Raw genomic sequence first — 18,746 nt, 5'->3', positions numbered from 1 at the left:
AACAGTTGTGATGTGAAAACCCATCTGGTGGATTTAATTTCCTGAAGCTTTGGTGAGATCATCACTAGAGATCACTGACATGCAGATCCCAACATTTAACCCATAATCAAAAGGTCTTTGATTATGTTTTGAATTTTATTAATTTATTTTGAAAGCAACTTGCAAATATTGTCAAAACTGTTGTATTGTTCTTGTTCAGGACAAGTCTACAGTATGGTATTATGTGCTTGAAACGTTTGAACTATGATCGAAAAGAGTTGGAGAAGAGAAGAGAATTAAGCCAACATGAGATTAAAGGTGAGAGATCTATTACTGCTGTTTGAAAAACAAGTGATTCATTAAACATTTCCTTTTAGCTTAATGGAAAAACTGTATACATGTGTAAAATATATGGTATTCCTCAGAATAGGTCAGAATGTATGCTGAAGTACTATGGCGGAAATCTAATGGAAGTGTGTGAGGTAGTTAGTTCAATATTTCCCAGAACCACTGCTATGCGTACAAATTTTAATATATTGTATAATACATGTCTCTGTTTATGTTTTATTTGTGAATTTACTTATGGATCCATACAGTAGCCTACTTTTAAAATATCGATATATACTTTTAAAACATTTTTATAAATGTTTTTAGAAACTCACTGTCCTTTGAATATAAGAAGGCTAATAGTGTACCAAAGGTATTCCCCTCCAGCTGTGAAAGAAAAATACTAAAGGAACAAATTTCAGATGACAGGGTCTTAAGTTAAGTAAGTCAGAAACATTCAAATTGCCTATGTCTAAAACCGGGAGTTTTTCAGAGACTACCAAATTTGCGTAACATCCACGAGAAGCTTTTTTAGATTACTTACAGTGTGGAAACAGGCCCTTCGGCCCAACAAGTCCACACCGCCCCGCCGAAGCATAACCCACCCATACACCTACATCTACATTTACCCCTTACCTAACACTACGGGCAATTTAGCATGGCCAATTCACCTGGCCTGCACATCTTTGGACTGTGGGAGGAAACCGGAGCACCCGGAGGAAACCCACGCAGACACGTGGGCGGCATGGTGGCACAGTGGTTAGCACTGCTGCCTCACAGCGCCAGAGACCCGGGTTCAATTCCCGCCTCAGGCGACTGACTGTGTGGAGTTTGCACATTCTCCCCGTGTCTGCGTGGGTTTCCTCCGGGTGCTCCGGTTTCCTCCCACACTCCAAAGATGTGCAGGTCAGGTGAATTGGCCATGCTAAATTGCCCGTAGTGTTAGGTAAGGGGTAGATGTAGGGGTATGGGTGGGTTGCGCTTCGGCGGGGCGGTGTGGACTTGTTGGGCCGAAGGGCCTGTTTCCACACTGTAAGTAATCTAATCTAATCTAATCTAATCTAATCTAATCTAATCTAATCTAATCTAATGCTTCAACTTCTCGGGCAATTCTCACAGCATCAGTTGTGTCAGGGCATTCATAAGGTCCTGACAAGCAACTGTAGTTGATGCTTCAGCAATGGCAATTTTCCAATCAGAATATCTGGGCCACTGTATTTACATAATTATCTATGCTTTTTTTCTCTTTTCTTTTCTCCTCCATTAATATTCCGACCTATTGATTCCCCATAAGGTAAGTTATAGTTTATATAAGTACTAAAAAAGTTTTATTTATCTGGAAATACCAGGTCAGGGAGAATGTGTGGAGAGAGGAAACAATTAACATTACAAATTGTTATATTGACAATAGATCATCAGTATGAATTGTTAGTTCTGATTCTCTCACTGAAAATGCTTTCTGACAGGCTGAGTATTTTCAATTTTTTCAGTTGTATTTTCAAACTTTTAACGTCGACAGTTTTGCACTTTTCAAAATAAGAACTCCTCGTTCTGAATAAAGATTAGTATTTTATTGAGAGGAGGAAGTAACAAATTTTAAACTATCAGATTGAAGTCTTCCTCCACAAACGACTAATGCACATAAAAAGAGGCCTTAAAATAGGGTTGGAAATAAGAGGACGAGAAAAACAGTGATTTGTGTGAACTCAGTGCGTAAAATGTATCTTTGTGCCAGTTTCACAATGTTAGTTCAAACAAAATGTATCTGTTAGTCACTCACTCAAAAGTAAGCTTTCACCATGCTTTAATAACTATTTAGAGAACATTTAAATACTAGCAGGATAACTCTAATTATTAGTAAAATTTTGTCTCTTTATCGAGAACTGTAACAATTTTTAGGACTCCTTATGAGATTTTCTGGAGTATTTCTGTTAGATTTTTTTGGAGTCAGTGTCTTGGTTTTCAGGCTCCTTTTTCATTTTCACTAACTTATGGATTAGGTGATACAGTCACCTTGTAATAATACTTCTCTGTGTTGACATATGGGATATTTGGAATTGCATATGAAGCAGAATTCGAAAAATTCAATAATAAGACATAGGAGTGGAAGTAAGGCCATTCGGCCCATCGAATCCACTCCGCCATTTAATCATGGCTGATGGACGTTTCAACTCCACTTACCCGCATTCTCCCCGTAGCTCTTAATTCCTTGTGACATCAATAATTTATCAATCTCTGCCTTAAAGACATTTAGCATCCCGGCCTCCACTGCACTCCGCGGCAATGAATTCCACAGGCCCACCACTCTCTGGCTGAAGAAATGTCTCCACATTTCTGTTCTGAATTGACCCCCTCTAATTTTAAGGCTGTGCCCACGGGTCCTAGTCTCCCTGCCTAACGGAAACAATTTCTTAGCGTCCACCCTTTCCAAGCCAAGTATTATCTTGTAAGTTTCTATTAGATCTCCCCTTACCCTTCTAAACTCCAATGAATACAATCCCAGGATCCTCAGCCATTCCTCGTATGTTAGACCTACCATTCCAGGGATCATCCATTTGAATCTCTGCTGGACTCGCTCCAGTGCCAGTATGTCCCTCCTGAGGTGTGGGGCCAAAAACTGGACACAGTACTCCAAATGGGGCCTAACCAGAGCTTTATAAAGTCTCAGTAGCACATCGCTGCTTTTATATTCCAACCCTCTTGAGATAAATGACAACATTGCATGCGCTTTCTTAATCACGGACTCAACCTGCATGTTTACCTTTAGAGAATCCTCAACTAGCACTCCCAGATCCCTTTGTACTTTGGCTTTATGAATTTTCTCACCGTTTAGAAAGTAGTCCATGCTTGTATTCTTTTTTCCAAAGTGCAAGACCTTGCATTTGCTCACATTGAATTCCATTTCCTGGACCACTCTCCCAAACTGTCTAGATCCTTCTGCAGCCTCCCCACTTCCTCAGTACTACCTGCCTGTCCACCTATCTTCATATTATCAGCAAACTTCGCTAGAATGCCCCCAGTCCCTTCATCCAGATCATTAATATATAATGTGAACAGCTGCGGCCCCAACACTGAACCCTGTGGGACACTGCTTGTCACCGGCTGCCATTCTGAAAAAGAACCTCTTATCCCAACTCTCTGCCTTCTGTCAGACAGCCAATCCTCAATCCATCCCAGTAGCTCACCTCAAACATCATGGGCCCTCACCTTACTCAGTAGCCTCCCGTGTGGCACCTTATCAAAGGCCTTTTGGAAGTCTAGATAGACCACATCCACTGGGTTTCCCTGGTCTAACCTACTTGTCACCTCTTCAAAGAATTCCAACAGGTTTGTCAGGCACGACCTCCCCTTACTAAATCCATGTTGACTTGTTCTAATCTGACCCTGCTCTTCCAAGAATTTAGAAACCTCATCCTTAACGATGGATTCTAGAATTTTACCAACAACCGAGGTTAGGCTAATTGGCCTATAATTTTCCATCTTTTGTCTTGATCCTTTCTTGAACAATGGGGTTACAACAGTGGTCTTCCAATCATCCGGGACTTTCCCTGACTCCAGTGGCTTTTGAAAGATCTCAACCAACGCCTCTGCTATTTCCTCAGCCACTTCTAGGATGCAGCCCATCGGGGCCAGGAGATTTGTCAATTTTAAGACCTTTTAGCTTTTCTAGCACTATCTCTTTTGTAATGGCAACCATACTCAACTCAGCCCCCTGACTCCCTTTAATTGTTGGGATATTACTCATGTCTTCCACTGTGAAGACTGACGCAAAGTACTTATTAAGTTCTCCAGCTATTTCTTTATCTCCCATCACTAGCCTTCCAGCATCAGTTTGAAGTGGCCCAATGTCTACTTTTGCCTGTCATTTGTTTCTTATGTATTGAATAAAACTTTTACTATCATTTCTAATATTACTGGCTAGCCTACCTTCATATTTGATCCTCTCCTTCCTTATTTCTCTCTTTGTTATCCTCTGCTTGTTTTTGTAGCCTTCCCAATCTTCTGATTTCCCAGTGCTCTTGGCCACTTTATAGGATCTCTCTTTTTCTTTGATACATTTCCTGACTTCCTTTGTCAGCCATGGCTGTCTAATCCCTCCCCGGATAATCTTTCTTTTCTTGGGGATGAACCTCTGTACTGTGTCCTCAATTATACCCACAAACTCCTGCCATTTTTGCTCTACTGTCTTCCCGGTTAGCCTCTGCTTCCAGTCGATTTTTGTCAGTTCCTCTCTCATGCCCTCATAATTACCTTTGTTTAACTGTAACACCATTACATCCGATTTTGCCTTCTCTCTTTCAAACTGCAGACTGAACTCTACCATATTATGATCACTGCTTTCTAAGTGTTCCCTTACTTTAAGATCTTTTATAAAGTCTGGTTCATTACATAGCACTAGATCCAAAATAGCCTGCTCCCTTGTGGGGTCCATGACAAGCTGTTCCAAAAAGCCATCCTGTAAGCATTCCAAGAATTCCCTTTCTTTGAATCCACTGGCAACAATATCCACCTGCATATTGAAGTCCCCCATGATCACCGTGACCTTGCCTTTCTGACATGCCTTCTCTATTTCCCGGTACATGTTGTGCCCCTGGTCCTGACCACTGTGAGGAGGTCTGTACATAACTCCCATTATGGTTTTTTTGCCTTTGTAGTTCCTCAATTCCACCCTCACAGACTCCACATCATCCGACCCTATGTCATTCAGTGCCATAGAATTAATTTTGTTCTTAACTAACAAGGCCAGCCCACCCCCTCTGTCCACCTCCCTGTTTTTTCGATAAGTTGTAAATCCTTGGATGTTTAACTGTCAGTCCTGAACCCCATGCAACCATGTCTCTGTGATGCCTACCACATCATAATCATTCACGATGATCTGTGTCTTAAGTTCATCTACTTTGTTACGAATGCTACGAGCATTCAGGTAAAGTGCCTTAATGCTAACATTCTTATCATTAGAGATATTGGAAGTCATAAGATGTCCAAATTTATCCTTCCTTTTGGTTGCAGTCCTAATCTGCCTCAAGGTTAAATCCACCTGCATACATGCTATCCTCCTGTTTATCTTTCCATTTAACTCCATACTCCCTGTCACTTTCACTTTCCTTTCCCCCCAACTCAGAAGTTTAAAGTCCTACTGACCACCCTATTTATCCTCTTCGCTAGAACATTGGTACCAGATCGGTTCAGGGGGAGACCATCCCAACAGTACAAATCCCTCCGATTCCAAAACTGATGCCAATGCCCCATGAAATGGAATTCCTCTTTCCCACACCAATCCCTTAGCCACGTGTTTACTTCCCTAAGTTTCTTATCCCTATGCCAATTGGCACATGGCTCGGGCAGTAATCTGGAGATTATGACCCTTGAGGACCTGTGCTTCAATTTCCTGCCTAGTGCTCGATAAACCCCAAACAGGTCCTCCACCCTAGCTTTGCCTATGTTGTTAGTCCCAACATGGACCACAATAACTGGATCCTCCCCCTCCCGCTCCAATATCCTTTCAAGCCGGTCGGAGATATCCTGCACCCTGGCACCGGGCAGGCAACACACCATGCGAGACTCCCAATCCGGCTTGCATAGGATACTATCTGTCCCCCTAATTATAGAATCCCCTATGAGAACTACTTGTCTTTTTGCTCCCCCCTCTTGAATGGCCTTCTGCACCATGGTGCCATGGTCAGCTGGCTCATCCTGTCCAGAACCTTTAATGATCATTAACCTTTTTATTAAACTTAAAACTCAAATGAAATATTAATTTTCTAGATGTCACAATATTTAAATTACAACTGGCATAAGTTGACAACACATAATACAGAAGAAGCCATCAGCTGAAACAAATTTCCACAGACTTGAGGTCATAGTTAATGAATTTCAATTTCATAGACAATAGCAGGAATGTTTTAACTCAGCTATTACTACCCTTTTTATGGCATGTTGAGTCACAATCTCAGATTCAAAGTTAACAATCGCAGCCACTACATTTTCCCATATAGAAGCTCCAGTTAATGACTGTGGGCAAACATCATGGACTCTGGCCCCTGGTAAACCCCTGACTCCAGCAAGAGCCCCAGTTCATGGTTTTTGGGAAAAAGTACCACTCCATCAAAACGCAAGACGTCTGCGAAAGGCAGAAAATTAATTATAGAAAATAAGGTGATGGAAGATGAATTGAACAGGTATTTTTCATTAGTATTCACTCTGGAGGTTACGAATAACATCCCAGAAAGAACTGTAAATTAAGAAATGAAAAGGAATGAGGAACTCAAGAAAACTACAATTACCAGGGAAGTAGTACTGGTAAATTGTTCAGGGTGCAAACTGAACAACCCTCAGGTCCTAGTGGATTTCATCCTATGGTCTTAAAAGTAGTGGCTAATTAAATCATTGTTATATTGGTTCCAATTTTACAAAATTCTCTAAAAGTGGAGAAGATTCCATTAGATTGGAAAATAGTGAATGTAACTTTTTATTCAAAAAAAGGAGTGACGTAGATAGCAGGAAGCTGCAGGCCAGTTAGCATAACATCTATCATTGGGATCCTTTTTGACAACAGGTGAGGTCTCAAAGGACTGGAGAACGGCCAATGTTGTCCCATTGCTTAAGAAGAGTAGCAGAGAAAATCTAGGCAATTACAGACCTGGGAGCCTAATGTCAGTGGTCGGGAAATTATTGGAAAAGATTCTCAGAGACAAGATCTTTATGCATTTAGAAGCAAATAGAATTATTAGCGATAGACAGCATTGTTTCATGCTGGGGAGGTTGTGCCTCACAAACTTGATTGAGTTTTTTCAGGAGGTGACAAAGGTGATTGATGAGGGAAAAGCCCTCATCAATGTTGTCTAAATGAACTTCAGTAAAGCCTTTGACAAGTTCCCTTCTGGCAGACTGGTACAAAAAGTGAAGTCACATGGCTTCAGGGGTGAGTTGGCAAGGTGGCTTAGTCATAGGAGACATAGGATAGCAGTCTAAGGATGCTTTTCAGAATGGAGGGTTGTGATTAGTGGTGTTCCACAGGGATCAGTGCTGGGACTTCTGCTGTTCGTAATGACTTGGAGAAAAACATGGATGGTCTAAATAGTAAGTTTGCAGATGTTACAAAGAGTTGTGGGTAGTGAGGAGGATTGTCAGAGGATACAGCAGAATATAAATCAGTTGGAGGCATGATCAGGAAAATGGCAGGCGGAGTTAAATCCGGACAGATGTGAAGTGATGCATTTTGGAAGGTCAAGTATGGATGGAAATTATACAGTGAATGGCAGAACCCTTAGGAATATTGATATGCAAAAGAATCCGGATGTGCAGGTCCGCAGATCACCGCGAAGATAGATAAGGCAGTAGAAAAAGCATATAGCATGCTTGCCTTCATTGGAAGTGGCATTGAGTACACAGTTAGGCAACTTATGCTGCAGCATTATGGAACTTTAGTTAGGCCACACTTGGAATATTGCATACAGTTCTGGTCACCATACTACCAGAAGGTTGTAGATGCTTTGGAGAAGATACAGAAAGGTTTACCAGGTTGTTGCCTAGTATGGGGGATTTTAGCTATGAAGAAAAGTTGGATAGACTGGGTTTGTTTTCACTGGAACACAGGAGGTTGAGGGGCAACCTGACAGAAGTTTATAAGATTGTGAATGGCATGGATAGAGTTGGAAGAATTAAGCTTTTTCCCAGAATTGAGGATTTAATTACTAGGGGACACAGGTTAAGCGTGTGAGGAGGGGCATTTAAAAAAGATGTGCAAAGGGTGGTGAGTGCATGGAACACGCAGGAAGTGGTGGAAGCAGACACAATCACCGCATTCAAGAAGCACCTAGATGAATATGTAAATTGGAAGGGATTACAGAGATACAGATTCTCTAAGTGACAACAGTCTTAGTATGGAAGGTTAAAATGTGTTGGCACAAACTTGTAGGGCTAAAAGGCCTTTTCCTGTGCAGTATTGATTTTGTTCTTTGTTTTTTGGGAAAGTGTTAGAAGGTACTGTTAAAGATATTATAGCAGGGCACTTGGAAAAGTTCAAGGTAATCAGGTAGAATCAACATAGTTTTGTGAAATCATGATTAACCAATTTATTTTGAGTTATTTGACGATGTAATATATGCATTGGATAGAGGGGAATGGTGGATGTACTACAAATTTCCAGAAGCCATTTGATTAGATAGCACAGCAAAGGTTGTTTGGAAAATAAAAGCTCATGATGTAGCTCATGATCCCTCACTTCGTTAGAAGATTGGCTAGCTAACATGAAACAATTGATAAGGTGTGATGTTGCAAGAATGCAGGTAGGTGCTAAGTGAGCGAGCACTTTGGGAGAAAATCAGCTGTCCTGCAATCCAGCCTGGTCCAATCTGTGAACTGAGTGCATGTCCATCTGTGTAAAGTGACTTTGCTGCAGCTATTTAATATGAGTTGCTAGTGCACCCTGCAATGCAATGTTGTCCTTCTTGAATGACCTGCAAGTGGATTGGAGAGTTTTATAAAGGCCATGAGAAGTTGGCAACTTCTGTCTGCCAGTGTCATTGGATGAAGAATATGTGTGGCTGTTGCCCTTGAATCATGCCATTTTGGACCTAAGCAACATAGAGGTTCTTCGGATCAAGCAACAAGCTGAGGTTGCCAGGTCAAGATTAGAGAGGTGCTGGAAAAGCATAGCAGGTCAAACAGATCCGAGGAGCAGGAAAATCAATGTTTCAGGCAAAAGCCCTTCATCAGGAAGCATGTTTCCTGATGTATGTTTCCTGATGAAGGGCCTTTGCCCGAAACAACGATCTTCCTGCTCCTCGGATGCTGCCTGACCTGCTGTGCTTTTCCAGTACCACTCTAATCTTGACTCTAATCTCCAGCATCTGCAGTACCCACTTCTGCCTGAAGTTGCCAGGTACCCACTCTCATTTCCATGTCGAGTTTCTCAGCATCAACATGTTTAGCATGTTTGGTAAGATAGGACTCTGAATAATAATGAGTAAAGTTGGTCCACTAATCAGGCAAATTGCCACTGCCTAATGAGAAAAACACCAGACTACTAGTCAAAAGCATAAAAGATGGAGCAGCATGCTCCCAGTGTTGAAATAGGCCTGATTTCACTTCTTGCCAGATACTGCCACATTTCTCACCACAGCCTACATCAGTCAGACTCCTATAAGATTCCACTCATTGATAATACCCCCCAACCCAGCCATCTACAATCTCATGCTCACCTTCATTCAGTGACACTGTTCATCCCTCTTCACCTCAAAAAAATGCTGAAACCTCTTTATCCCTCTGCACACTTCACCAATGCTGACTCTTCACACATCAGTCAGACTTAAGTCAGAGATTCCAGAAAGTACTGTATATCAGGAGTTTCCAGGAGGGTTGAGCATTTTCTGGTGAGGGAGTGGGTGAGTAATGTTGGAAGTGTCAAAGAGTTGAGGTATTGAACTCTATTGGTGTTGGGAGTGAAGACATCTAAGCTGGGAATAACATTGCCAGGAGAGACAGTAACATGGCTGGGAGGGAATTGAACATTGCAGGATGTATATGGTTGCCTTTGTGCTTGACAGCCCAATTGATTTACTTAGAATTCCATTTTATATTGGCTATGTAAAATTCTAAGTAATTGTGCAGAATTTGTGCAGTAATCTGGCTAAATGTAGTGTAAATATTGCGTGTCTCCATTGTTCTGCCTATCTGATCGCAGTCATAGAAATCATGACGTCTACTAGGCAGAGGAAACCCAGCATTAGTCGTTTAAATTCCTGCATAAGTCATGTAGATGTGCGTATGTTGGGACTTCCTCAGGAACCCAAAGTACATCAGTGACTTCAGTTGGATTGAAGGTGTTTTCCCATATCTGGAATATTCAGGATGTAGTTCTTGTTGAGGGACATTTTGGTGAAATTAGGCACCAAATGAGAGTGACCAAGATCAGAACTGAGGTAAGTTACATTTGAAGTTGTTATGAATTCAGAAGCAGCATGAATTTTATTATGGCCACAGGGCCTACAGATAAGTGTGACACCTCCCCCCACAGCTGGTAAATTCTCAGTAATGAGGTATAACACTGAGTACCATGGTAGTGACTCAGTATTTGCCATTTACCCATCCTGCTGCATTCCATCTGCAATTTTCTGACAAATTCTGGTTCATGGAAGTGACAATCATGCCTGTAACTCAGTCCATTTCCTGCATCCTGAGATAGGTGATATGTTATTAATATTTTGATTTGACTGAGCTGTCTGCAGAGATGCAATTAGTAGTGACTGCTGAGCATGAAGATAGGACTAAAAGCCTTATAGCTTGAACACATGAAGTACCAAGTTTGGCTGTGCCCAAAATCTACTTCTCTAACATTATCTTGTATTTGTCAGTTGAACTACTTATAAAATTTACTAGCCAAATCGCTGATTTTGCCATTTGCCTCTTTTAAGGAATATCTCAGTGGTTGGCACTGCTGTCTCACAATGCCAGAGGCCTGAGTTTTATTCCAGCCTTGGATGATTGTCTATGTGGCATTCACCCCATGTTTGCATGGGTTTCCGCCAAGTGCTTCAGTTTCCTCCCACAGTCCAAAGATGTGCAGTTAGCCATGGTAAATGTGAGGTTAGAGGGATAGGGTGGCGGGGGGAGTTGGGTCTGAATGGGATGCACTTTGGAGGGTTGGTGCTGACTCGATGGGCCAAAGACTTCTTTCAGCACTGTAGGGATTCTATGATTTTATATGACTGTGATGCATTTATTAGAATCTCTGGAATATTTCAATAAAGATTTAGCATCAGAGAAGACTAGTTCATTGCGTATTGTGATATAACAAAGTCAAAGAAAAAAATTAAAGCATTTGATAATCAGGGTATCAATTTTTTTGCAGTATAAATTGGAACAGAAGAGATTGTACCCTATAAGTTAAGAACTTGATGTTATTAAAATCTAAGAAAAAAAAGTTCATGCTCATTTTATCGTTTCACATTCTTCAGATGCAATAGTGTGGAGCAATGACCGTGTCATCAGGTGGATACTGTCCATTGGCCTTCGAGACTATGCAAACAACCTCATGGAAAGTGGTGTTCATGGAGCACTCCTAGCCTTGGATGAAAACTTTGATTATAGCAGTTTGGCTTTAATACTTCAAATTCCCACTCAAAACACACAGGTAAATGTAGCCCAATTTCATTTACCCTAAAGATAATTTTTCTTTGTTTGATTTTAAAGTAGCAATTTCACTCTTATTTATTGGAAAATATTGCAGCTTTAAAATAGGATAATGTGTTAGTTTTACAGATGTTTTGTTTCTGATATCTAAATTTGATTCAGACCTATATACTTCTGCTCTGTTGTTACTTAAAGAATTTCTGCTATTGAAGGTTCTCAGGCAATATTTCTCATATTCACACACAATAATTAAATGGGCATGTTTTCTCAAGAAGGAGATCAGAGTGGGTCGTGCAATTATTCATCCAGGTTTGGTTGATTTGAATCTGAGATGTAGGTACTGAGTACCTGGCTTTTGCCATTCTTGATCTGGCAGTATATGGCAATAGTGTTAATTAAAACATATTAATCAATATAAACAAGTAACATGTAAATTCCAACATACTGTCTTTTTTAAAACTGTTCAAGAATTGTAACACAATATTACATCTTGATTTCATTCTAAAGTAATTTCATGTGAATTCCTGAGTGAAAAATACACCAAGTGAATTTCTGAGTGAATGCCTCTGTCATTCTGGTAGTTTCAGTACCACAGGACCCAGTTAAGGTTAAAAATATTCATTGCTCTTGTGCATTTCCAGAGTGGCCCTGCATTAATTGCCATGTTTTAGAATGCAATAGCATGTGTTATAGTATTTTCTCATATATAAATCTACCAGTCACACACACAGAATGGTGAAATAATAAAGTGAGTTCCTTATTTAAATATAAAATTGGATGGAAAGCAATGTACAATACACCTTACTTTTAATATTGCTGCTTCAGATACCCAACAAATCAAGATTGACACTGGATTAAAATATGATTAGTAATATGTGAACCAGAGCATGCAGTATGCACATATTGTGACATACTCAAAGTCTAATTTGGTTTTGACAGCTGATCTGACTTTTTGAACCCTGCTACTCTAGTCAGTACTTTCTCTTAAATATGCACAGCTGAGTATGCATTCAGTAACATCTCTTGCCAGCTCTATTTTATATGTGATGCCACATCCAACTTATGGTTGAGTTACTTTAAACTGTTTACTTATTGATCCTAATGTGGAACTAAACTGAGTTGTTGAGGTCCTGTGAAATGTCAAACAAATCATCAGAAAGTGGTGTTGAATATTTGGAAGTTTTTGGATGTTTGGAAGAAGTTGTGTACTCAGAAGTGCCTCTAAGCACACCAATTTCTCCCAAGCACGAGAAGCAGAGAGAGATTATGAATATATGAATGGCAGTTAATGTAGAAGACTTACATTAATTAATTAATTAATTGCATTAAGTACTTATCAGCACAGGAATGGTAAAAGTATGGTAAAAGGAGGAATTGGGATATTTAAAGACCAAATTATTACATCGATTTACATGGAGGCAAGAGGCATGGCTGATATATTAAAAGTATGCTTGCACCTGTCTTTACCTGCAAAGCAGATGCTGCCGATACCATGGTAACACATGAAGAAATGCTGTCACTAGAAGGGTTTAAAATGGATAAGGATATATTGGATACACTGTCAATACTTCTAATTGGTTAGGCGCTAGGACAGGATAAGATGCAGCAAAGGATATTAAAGGAAGTGAGACTAGAAATTGCTGAGGCACTGGGATAAACTTTCAATCTCCTTAGTTTTGGGGTTGGTGCCAGAGGATTGGAAAATTGCAAATATCAAACCTTTGTTCAAAACAAAGGTTGTAAAAATTAGTGCAGCAGTTACAGACCAGTTTAACTTCAGTGATGGGGATAACTTCTGGAAATAATCACTGAAGGTAGAATTAATATTCACATAGAAAAAAGTGGGTAGAGTTGGAATAGACAGTGTGGACTTCTTGAGGAAATGTCATGTCTAACTTGCTGGAGTTTTCTGAAAGGATAACAGGGAGGATTGATTAATGCAAGGCTAATGATGTAGTGTACACAGGCTTCCAAAACGTCTTCCTTCCAGCGCTACACAACAGGGTGGTAAGGAAAGTTACAGATCGTGGAGGAAATATTCCAACACGAATACAAAATTGGCTCAATATTAGGAAGCAGAGGCATTTTTCAGGCTGGAAGAAAGGTTGTGATGAAGTTTCTAAGGGTCAATATTGGATCTCTTGCTTTCCCTGGTACATATAAATGATCCAGATCTTGATGCATGGAGGCAATTTCAAAGTTTGTAGAGAATGCAATACTTGGGAGAATTGTAAACTCCAAAGAAGACAAAATACAAACTCAAAAGACATTTATGTATTGTTGGCATTGGCAGAGAGGTGGTAGATGAATTTCAAAGTAGAGAAATATGAGGTGATATAGTTGGATACAAGGAACATGGAGAGATTGAATAAAAGAAAGGGCACTTTTCCAAATGATGTGCAGGAACAGAAAAACCTAATTGTAAGTGTACATAAGCATTAAAAGTGGCAGGAAAGGTGGAGGGAGTTATTTCTAAAGCATACAGGATTCTTGGATTCATTAACTGGAGCGTAGCATACAAGATGAGGGAGATTATGATGAATTTATGTAAGATGCTGGTTGGACCTCAGCTGGAGGACTGTGTACTTTTCAGAGCACCTACTATAGCATTTGAGATCGTGCAGAAGAGGTTTACGAGAATGGTTCCGGGAATGAAACAGTTCAGTTGTGAAGAAAAATTGGAAAAGTTGGATCAATCTTACATGGACAGGAAAGTGCCTCATTGGGCACTGCAGTGGCTTCAAGACAGAAATGTGGGCCAGGGAATATGGTGGTCTGTTAAAATGGCCAGGAAATGGAAGCTTGGGGTCATTTTTGTGGACCGATTATAGGTGTTCCACAAACATCCAGTCTGTGTTTCATCTCCCTAAAGCAAGGACCACATTGTGAACAGTGAATGGGAGTAAATTGCAGGTAAATTGTTGATTCACCTGGAAGATGAAGTAATTGCTGGGCCCCTTGCTGAGACATTTGTATCATCGATAGTTACAGGTGAGGTGCCAAAAGTCTGGAGGTTGGTTAACATTGTGCCACTATTTAACAGAGGTAGTAAGGAAAACACAAGGAACTTTAGACTGGTGAGGCTGACATTGGTGTGGGTAAGTTGTACAGGGAATCCTCAAGGACAGGATTTCCATGCATTTGGATAAGCAAGCACTGATTAGGGATAGTCAAATGGCTTATGCTTGGGAAATCATGTCTCATTATCTTGATTGAGTTTTTTGAAGAAGTGATGAAGAGGATTGATGAGGGCAGAGTGGTGGACATGATCTATATGGACTTTAGTAAGGCATTTGACAAGGTTCCTCATGGTACATTGGTTAGCAAGGTTAGATCACATGGAATACAGGGAGAACTAGCCATTTGGATGTAGAACTGGCACAAAGGGAGAAGACAGAGAGTAATGGTGGAAGGTTGTTGTTCAGGCTGGAGGCCTGTGACCAGTGGTGAAAGTGAGGACTGCAGATGCTGGAGATCAGAGCTGAAAAATGTGTTGCTGGAAAAGCACAGCAGGTCAGGCAGCATCCAAGGAGCAGGAGAATCGACGTTTCAGGCTTCCTGAAGAAGGGCTTATGCCCGAAATGTCGATTCTCCTGCTCCATGGATGCTGCCTGACCTGCTGTGACCAGTGGTGTGCCACAAGGATCGATGCTAGGTCCACTGGTTTTCATCATTGATAGAAATGATTTGGACGTGAACATAGAACATATGGTTAGTAAGTTTGCACGTGACACCAAAATTGGAGGTGTAATGTACAGCGGAGACGGTTACCTCAGAGTATACAGGGATCTTGATCAAATGGGCCAATGTGCTGAGGAGTGGCAGATAGAGTTTAATTTAGATAAATGCAACATGCTGCATTTTGGAAAGCCAAATCAGGGCAGGACTTATACACTTAAAGGTAAAGTCCGAGGGAGTGTTACTGAACAAAGAAAGTGCAAGTTCATAGTTCATTGAAAGTGGAGTCACAGGTAGATAGGATATTGCAGAAGTTGTTTAGTATACTTTCCTTTATTGGTCAGTGCATTGAGTATAGGAGTTAGGAGGTCATGTTGCAGCTGTACAGGGTGTTGGTTAGGCAACTTTTGGAATACAGGTATCCCCTACTTTTTGAATGTTCACTTTACACAATTTCACTTTTACAAAAGACCTACATTAGTACCTGATTTCGCAAATCCAAAGATGATTTTTGTTTTTACGAAAACTGGCGATACATTTTCCCATATAAATCATGCACCTTCGCTTTCTGCCATTTCCGGTTTACGAAAGGTTTCCTAGGAACACTCTAGTTTCAGATCGTGGGTCTACCTGTATTGTGTGCAATTCTGGTCTCCCTTCTAGAGGAAGGATGTGTGAGACTAGGAAAGATTCAGAAAAGACTTCCAAGGATGTTACCAGGGTTGGAGCTATAGGGAGAGGCTGAATAGCTTGGGTCTGTTTTCCCTGGAGCATCGGAGCTGAGTGGTGACCTGATAGAGGTTTATAAGATCATGAGGGGCATGAATAGGGTAAATAGGGTCTTTTCCTACAGTGGGGTCATCCAGAACCAGAGGACATAGGTTTTGGGTGACGGGGGAAAGAATTGAAAAAGACCTAAGGGGCAGCTTTTTCATGCAAAGAGTGGTGCGTGTATGATGCTGGAGACTACTGGAGGAAGCCAAGATGGATCATCCACATGGCACTTCTGGTTGAAGATTGCTGTGAATGCTTCAGCCTTATCTTTTGCACTGATATGCTGGACTCTTCTATCATTGAGTATGGATTTGTGGAGTCTCCTCCTCCAATTAGTTGTTTCATTGTCCACCGGATGTGGCAGGACATTAGAACTTAGATCTGATCCATTGGTTGTTGGATCACTTAGCTCTGTTTATCACTTGCTGCTTATGCTGTCTTGCATGTAAGTAGTCATGTTTTGTAACTTCAGGTTGACAACCTATTTTTATGCCTGGTACTGCTCTGGGCATTCTCTCCTGCACTATCTATGGATTCAGGGTTGATCTCCTGGCATTATGGTAATGGCTGAATGGATAAATGCTAAGCGAAGAGGTTGCAGATTGTGCCAGAGCACTATTCTGCTGTGTTGATGGTCCACAGCACCTCATTGATGCCCAGTCTTCAGTTACTATATCTGTTCAAAATCTGTTTTATAATGGCAATAGTGCCACACAACATGATGGATGGTATTCTAAATGTGAAGATAGGGCTTTGTATCCACAAATACTGTACGGAAGGTCACTCTTATTGGTACTGTCACAGACAGATGCACTTGTAGCAGGCAGATTGGTAATGATGAAGTCAGGTACGCTTTTCCTCTTATTGGTTTCCTCACCACCTGCTGCAGACTCAGACTAGCAGTTGGATCCTTTAGGACCAGACAAGCTCAATCAGCAGTGCTGTTGCTGAGCCACTCTTCGTGGTGGACATTGAAATCCGCTATCTTGAGTACATTTTTCACCCTTGTTACCTCTAGTACTTCCTCCAAGTGCTGTTCAACATGCAGGAGTACTGATTTATCAGCAGAAGGAAGATGTGACAATCACTAATATCCTTTAGGGAAGGAAACTGCTGTCCTTACCTGGTCTGACCTACATGTGACTCTAGACCCACAGCAATCTGGTTAACTCTTAACTGCCCTCTAGGCAACAAATACTGGCCTAGCCAGTGACGCCAATAATGATTGTAATGAGGTCAGCTCGATGGACAATATCAGTTCTTGACTGGGCTATTAATCTGGTCCAATCAGGGACCCTTGGCTGACAGATATAAACAGGTGTGTCTCCCCCTCCAACTCTATTTTGATTTAGTCCCTACCCTCCCCTTCACTGTTTTGATCACACAGCATTGCCCTGTGGTTTGAAGGGCAGTGCTTGTCACTGGCCACCCGGGTGTTTTTCCTATCTTCCTGGTGGTGGAAATTGAATAAAGATTTGTGCACTTTGTGTCTTTTCACTGTGTCTCACACCTGCACACACACACCATGGGTGCAGGGGATAAAAATAAGCACTACCGCACTTAGGTGGTAGTGTGGGGGTTAAATTAAAAAATAAAAAAAATATATTAAAAAAAAATAAACTTGGAAAAAAAAATAAACAGGAGATCTTACGTAAAAAAAAAATAAACAGGTGTGTCTCCCCCTCCAACTCTATTTTGATTTAGTCCTTACCCTCCCCTTCACTGTTTTGATCACACAGCATTGCCCTGTGGTTTGAAGGGCAGTGCTTGTCACTGGCCACTCGGGTGTTTTTCCTATCTTCCTGGTGGTGGAAATTGAATAAAGATTCGTGCACTTTGTGTCTTTTCACTGTGTCTCACATCTACACACACACACACCATGGGTGCTGGGGAATAAAAATAAGCACTACCGCACTTAGGCGGTAGTGTGGGGGTTAAGAAAAAAAGAAAAAAAAATAAACACTAGTGTCACACAGCATTACCCTTAAAGAAGAAAAAAAGAGAAAAATATAAAAAAAGAGAAAAAAAAGAAATAAACAGGTGTGTCTCCCCCTCCAACTCTATTTTGATTTAGTCCCTACCCTCCCCTTCACTGTTTGATCACACAGCATTGCCCTTTGAAGTGAAGGGCAGTGCTTGTCACTGGCCACTCGGGTGTTTTCCTATCTTCCTGGTGGTGGTAATTGAATAAAGATTTGTGCACCTTGTGTCTCTCACTGTGTCTCACACCTGCACACACACACACCATGGGTGCTGGGGAAAAAAATAAGCACCACCGCAGTTAGGTGGTAGTGTGGGGGGTTTAAAAAAAAAGAGAGAAAACAAAATAAATAAACAGGTGTGTCAGAGGTTCTGTTACTCTGACAACTGGCTCTGAGAGAGGCGGATCAGCATCAAGGACTCTTCATGTACAAATAAATGGTGATGGGATACTGACCTCAGTGGAGTTATTTCAGTAGTGACGAGAGAAAAAAAGTGTCCTGAATAAATTCGCTCGCAACAGTCATCTTTGACTTGGAGTAAGCATTTCGGGCATCATGCCATTATTTGCAAAGCTTGACTCATTTGATCCTATCATCGAAGACTGGGTCCAGTATGTGGAAAGAATATTTTCTAGGCAGATGACATTGGTGCTGATGAAAAGCAATGAGTAATTCTCCTGGCAGCTTGTAGACCTGCAGCTTTTTTTAGTAATTGAGCATGACTTTCAATGAGGCAACAGATATTAAAACCTTTCAAGAGTTAACAGATTTGGTTCAGGAATATTGTGACCCCAACACACCTCTAATTTTAAGATGCTATCGCTTTGACTCAACAGTTTGTGAACTGGGGAATCATTTGGAGATTTTTGATTA

General features: G+C 41.0%; 1 protein-coding gene across 13 annotated transcripts in view; it reads left to right on the top strand.

Moving 5' to 3' along the window:
* ppfia2 (PTPRF interacting protein alpha 2) overlaps window positions 1-18,746 on the top strand; it is a 549,829-nt gene that overhangs the window by 485,922 nt on the left and 45,161 nt on the right. For all 13 annotated transcript variants that reach the window (XM_072551614.1, XM_072551612.1, XM_072551613.1 and 10 more), the window contains 2 exons: window positions 200-297; window positions 11,265-11,440. In XM_072551614.1, the coding sequence (XP_072407715.1) occupies window positions 200-297; window positions 11,265-11,440 (274 nt within the window). The remainder of the gene's footprint in view (window positions 1-199; window positions 298-11,264; window positions 11,441-18,746) is intronic.

Source organism: Chiloscyllium punctatum, chromosome 32 (assembly GCF_047496795.1).
Source record: "Chiloscyllium punctatum isolate Juve2018m chromosome 32, sChiPun1.3, whole genome shotgun sequence".
NCBI classification, from domain to species: Eukaryota; Metazoa; Chordata; class Chondrichthyes; order Orectolobiformes; family Hemiscylliidae; genus Chiloscyllium; species Chiloscyllium punctatum.
Note: the sequence above shows the minus strand (reverse complement) of the source record. Positions and strands in the feature narration are given on the sequence as shown.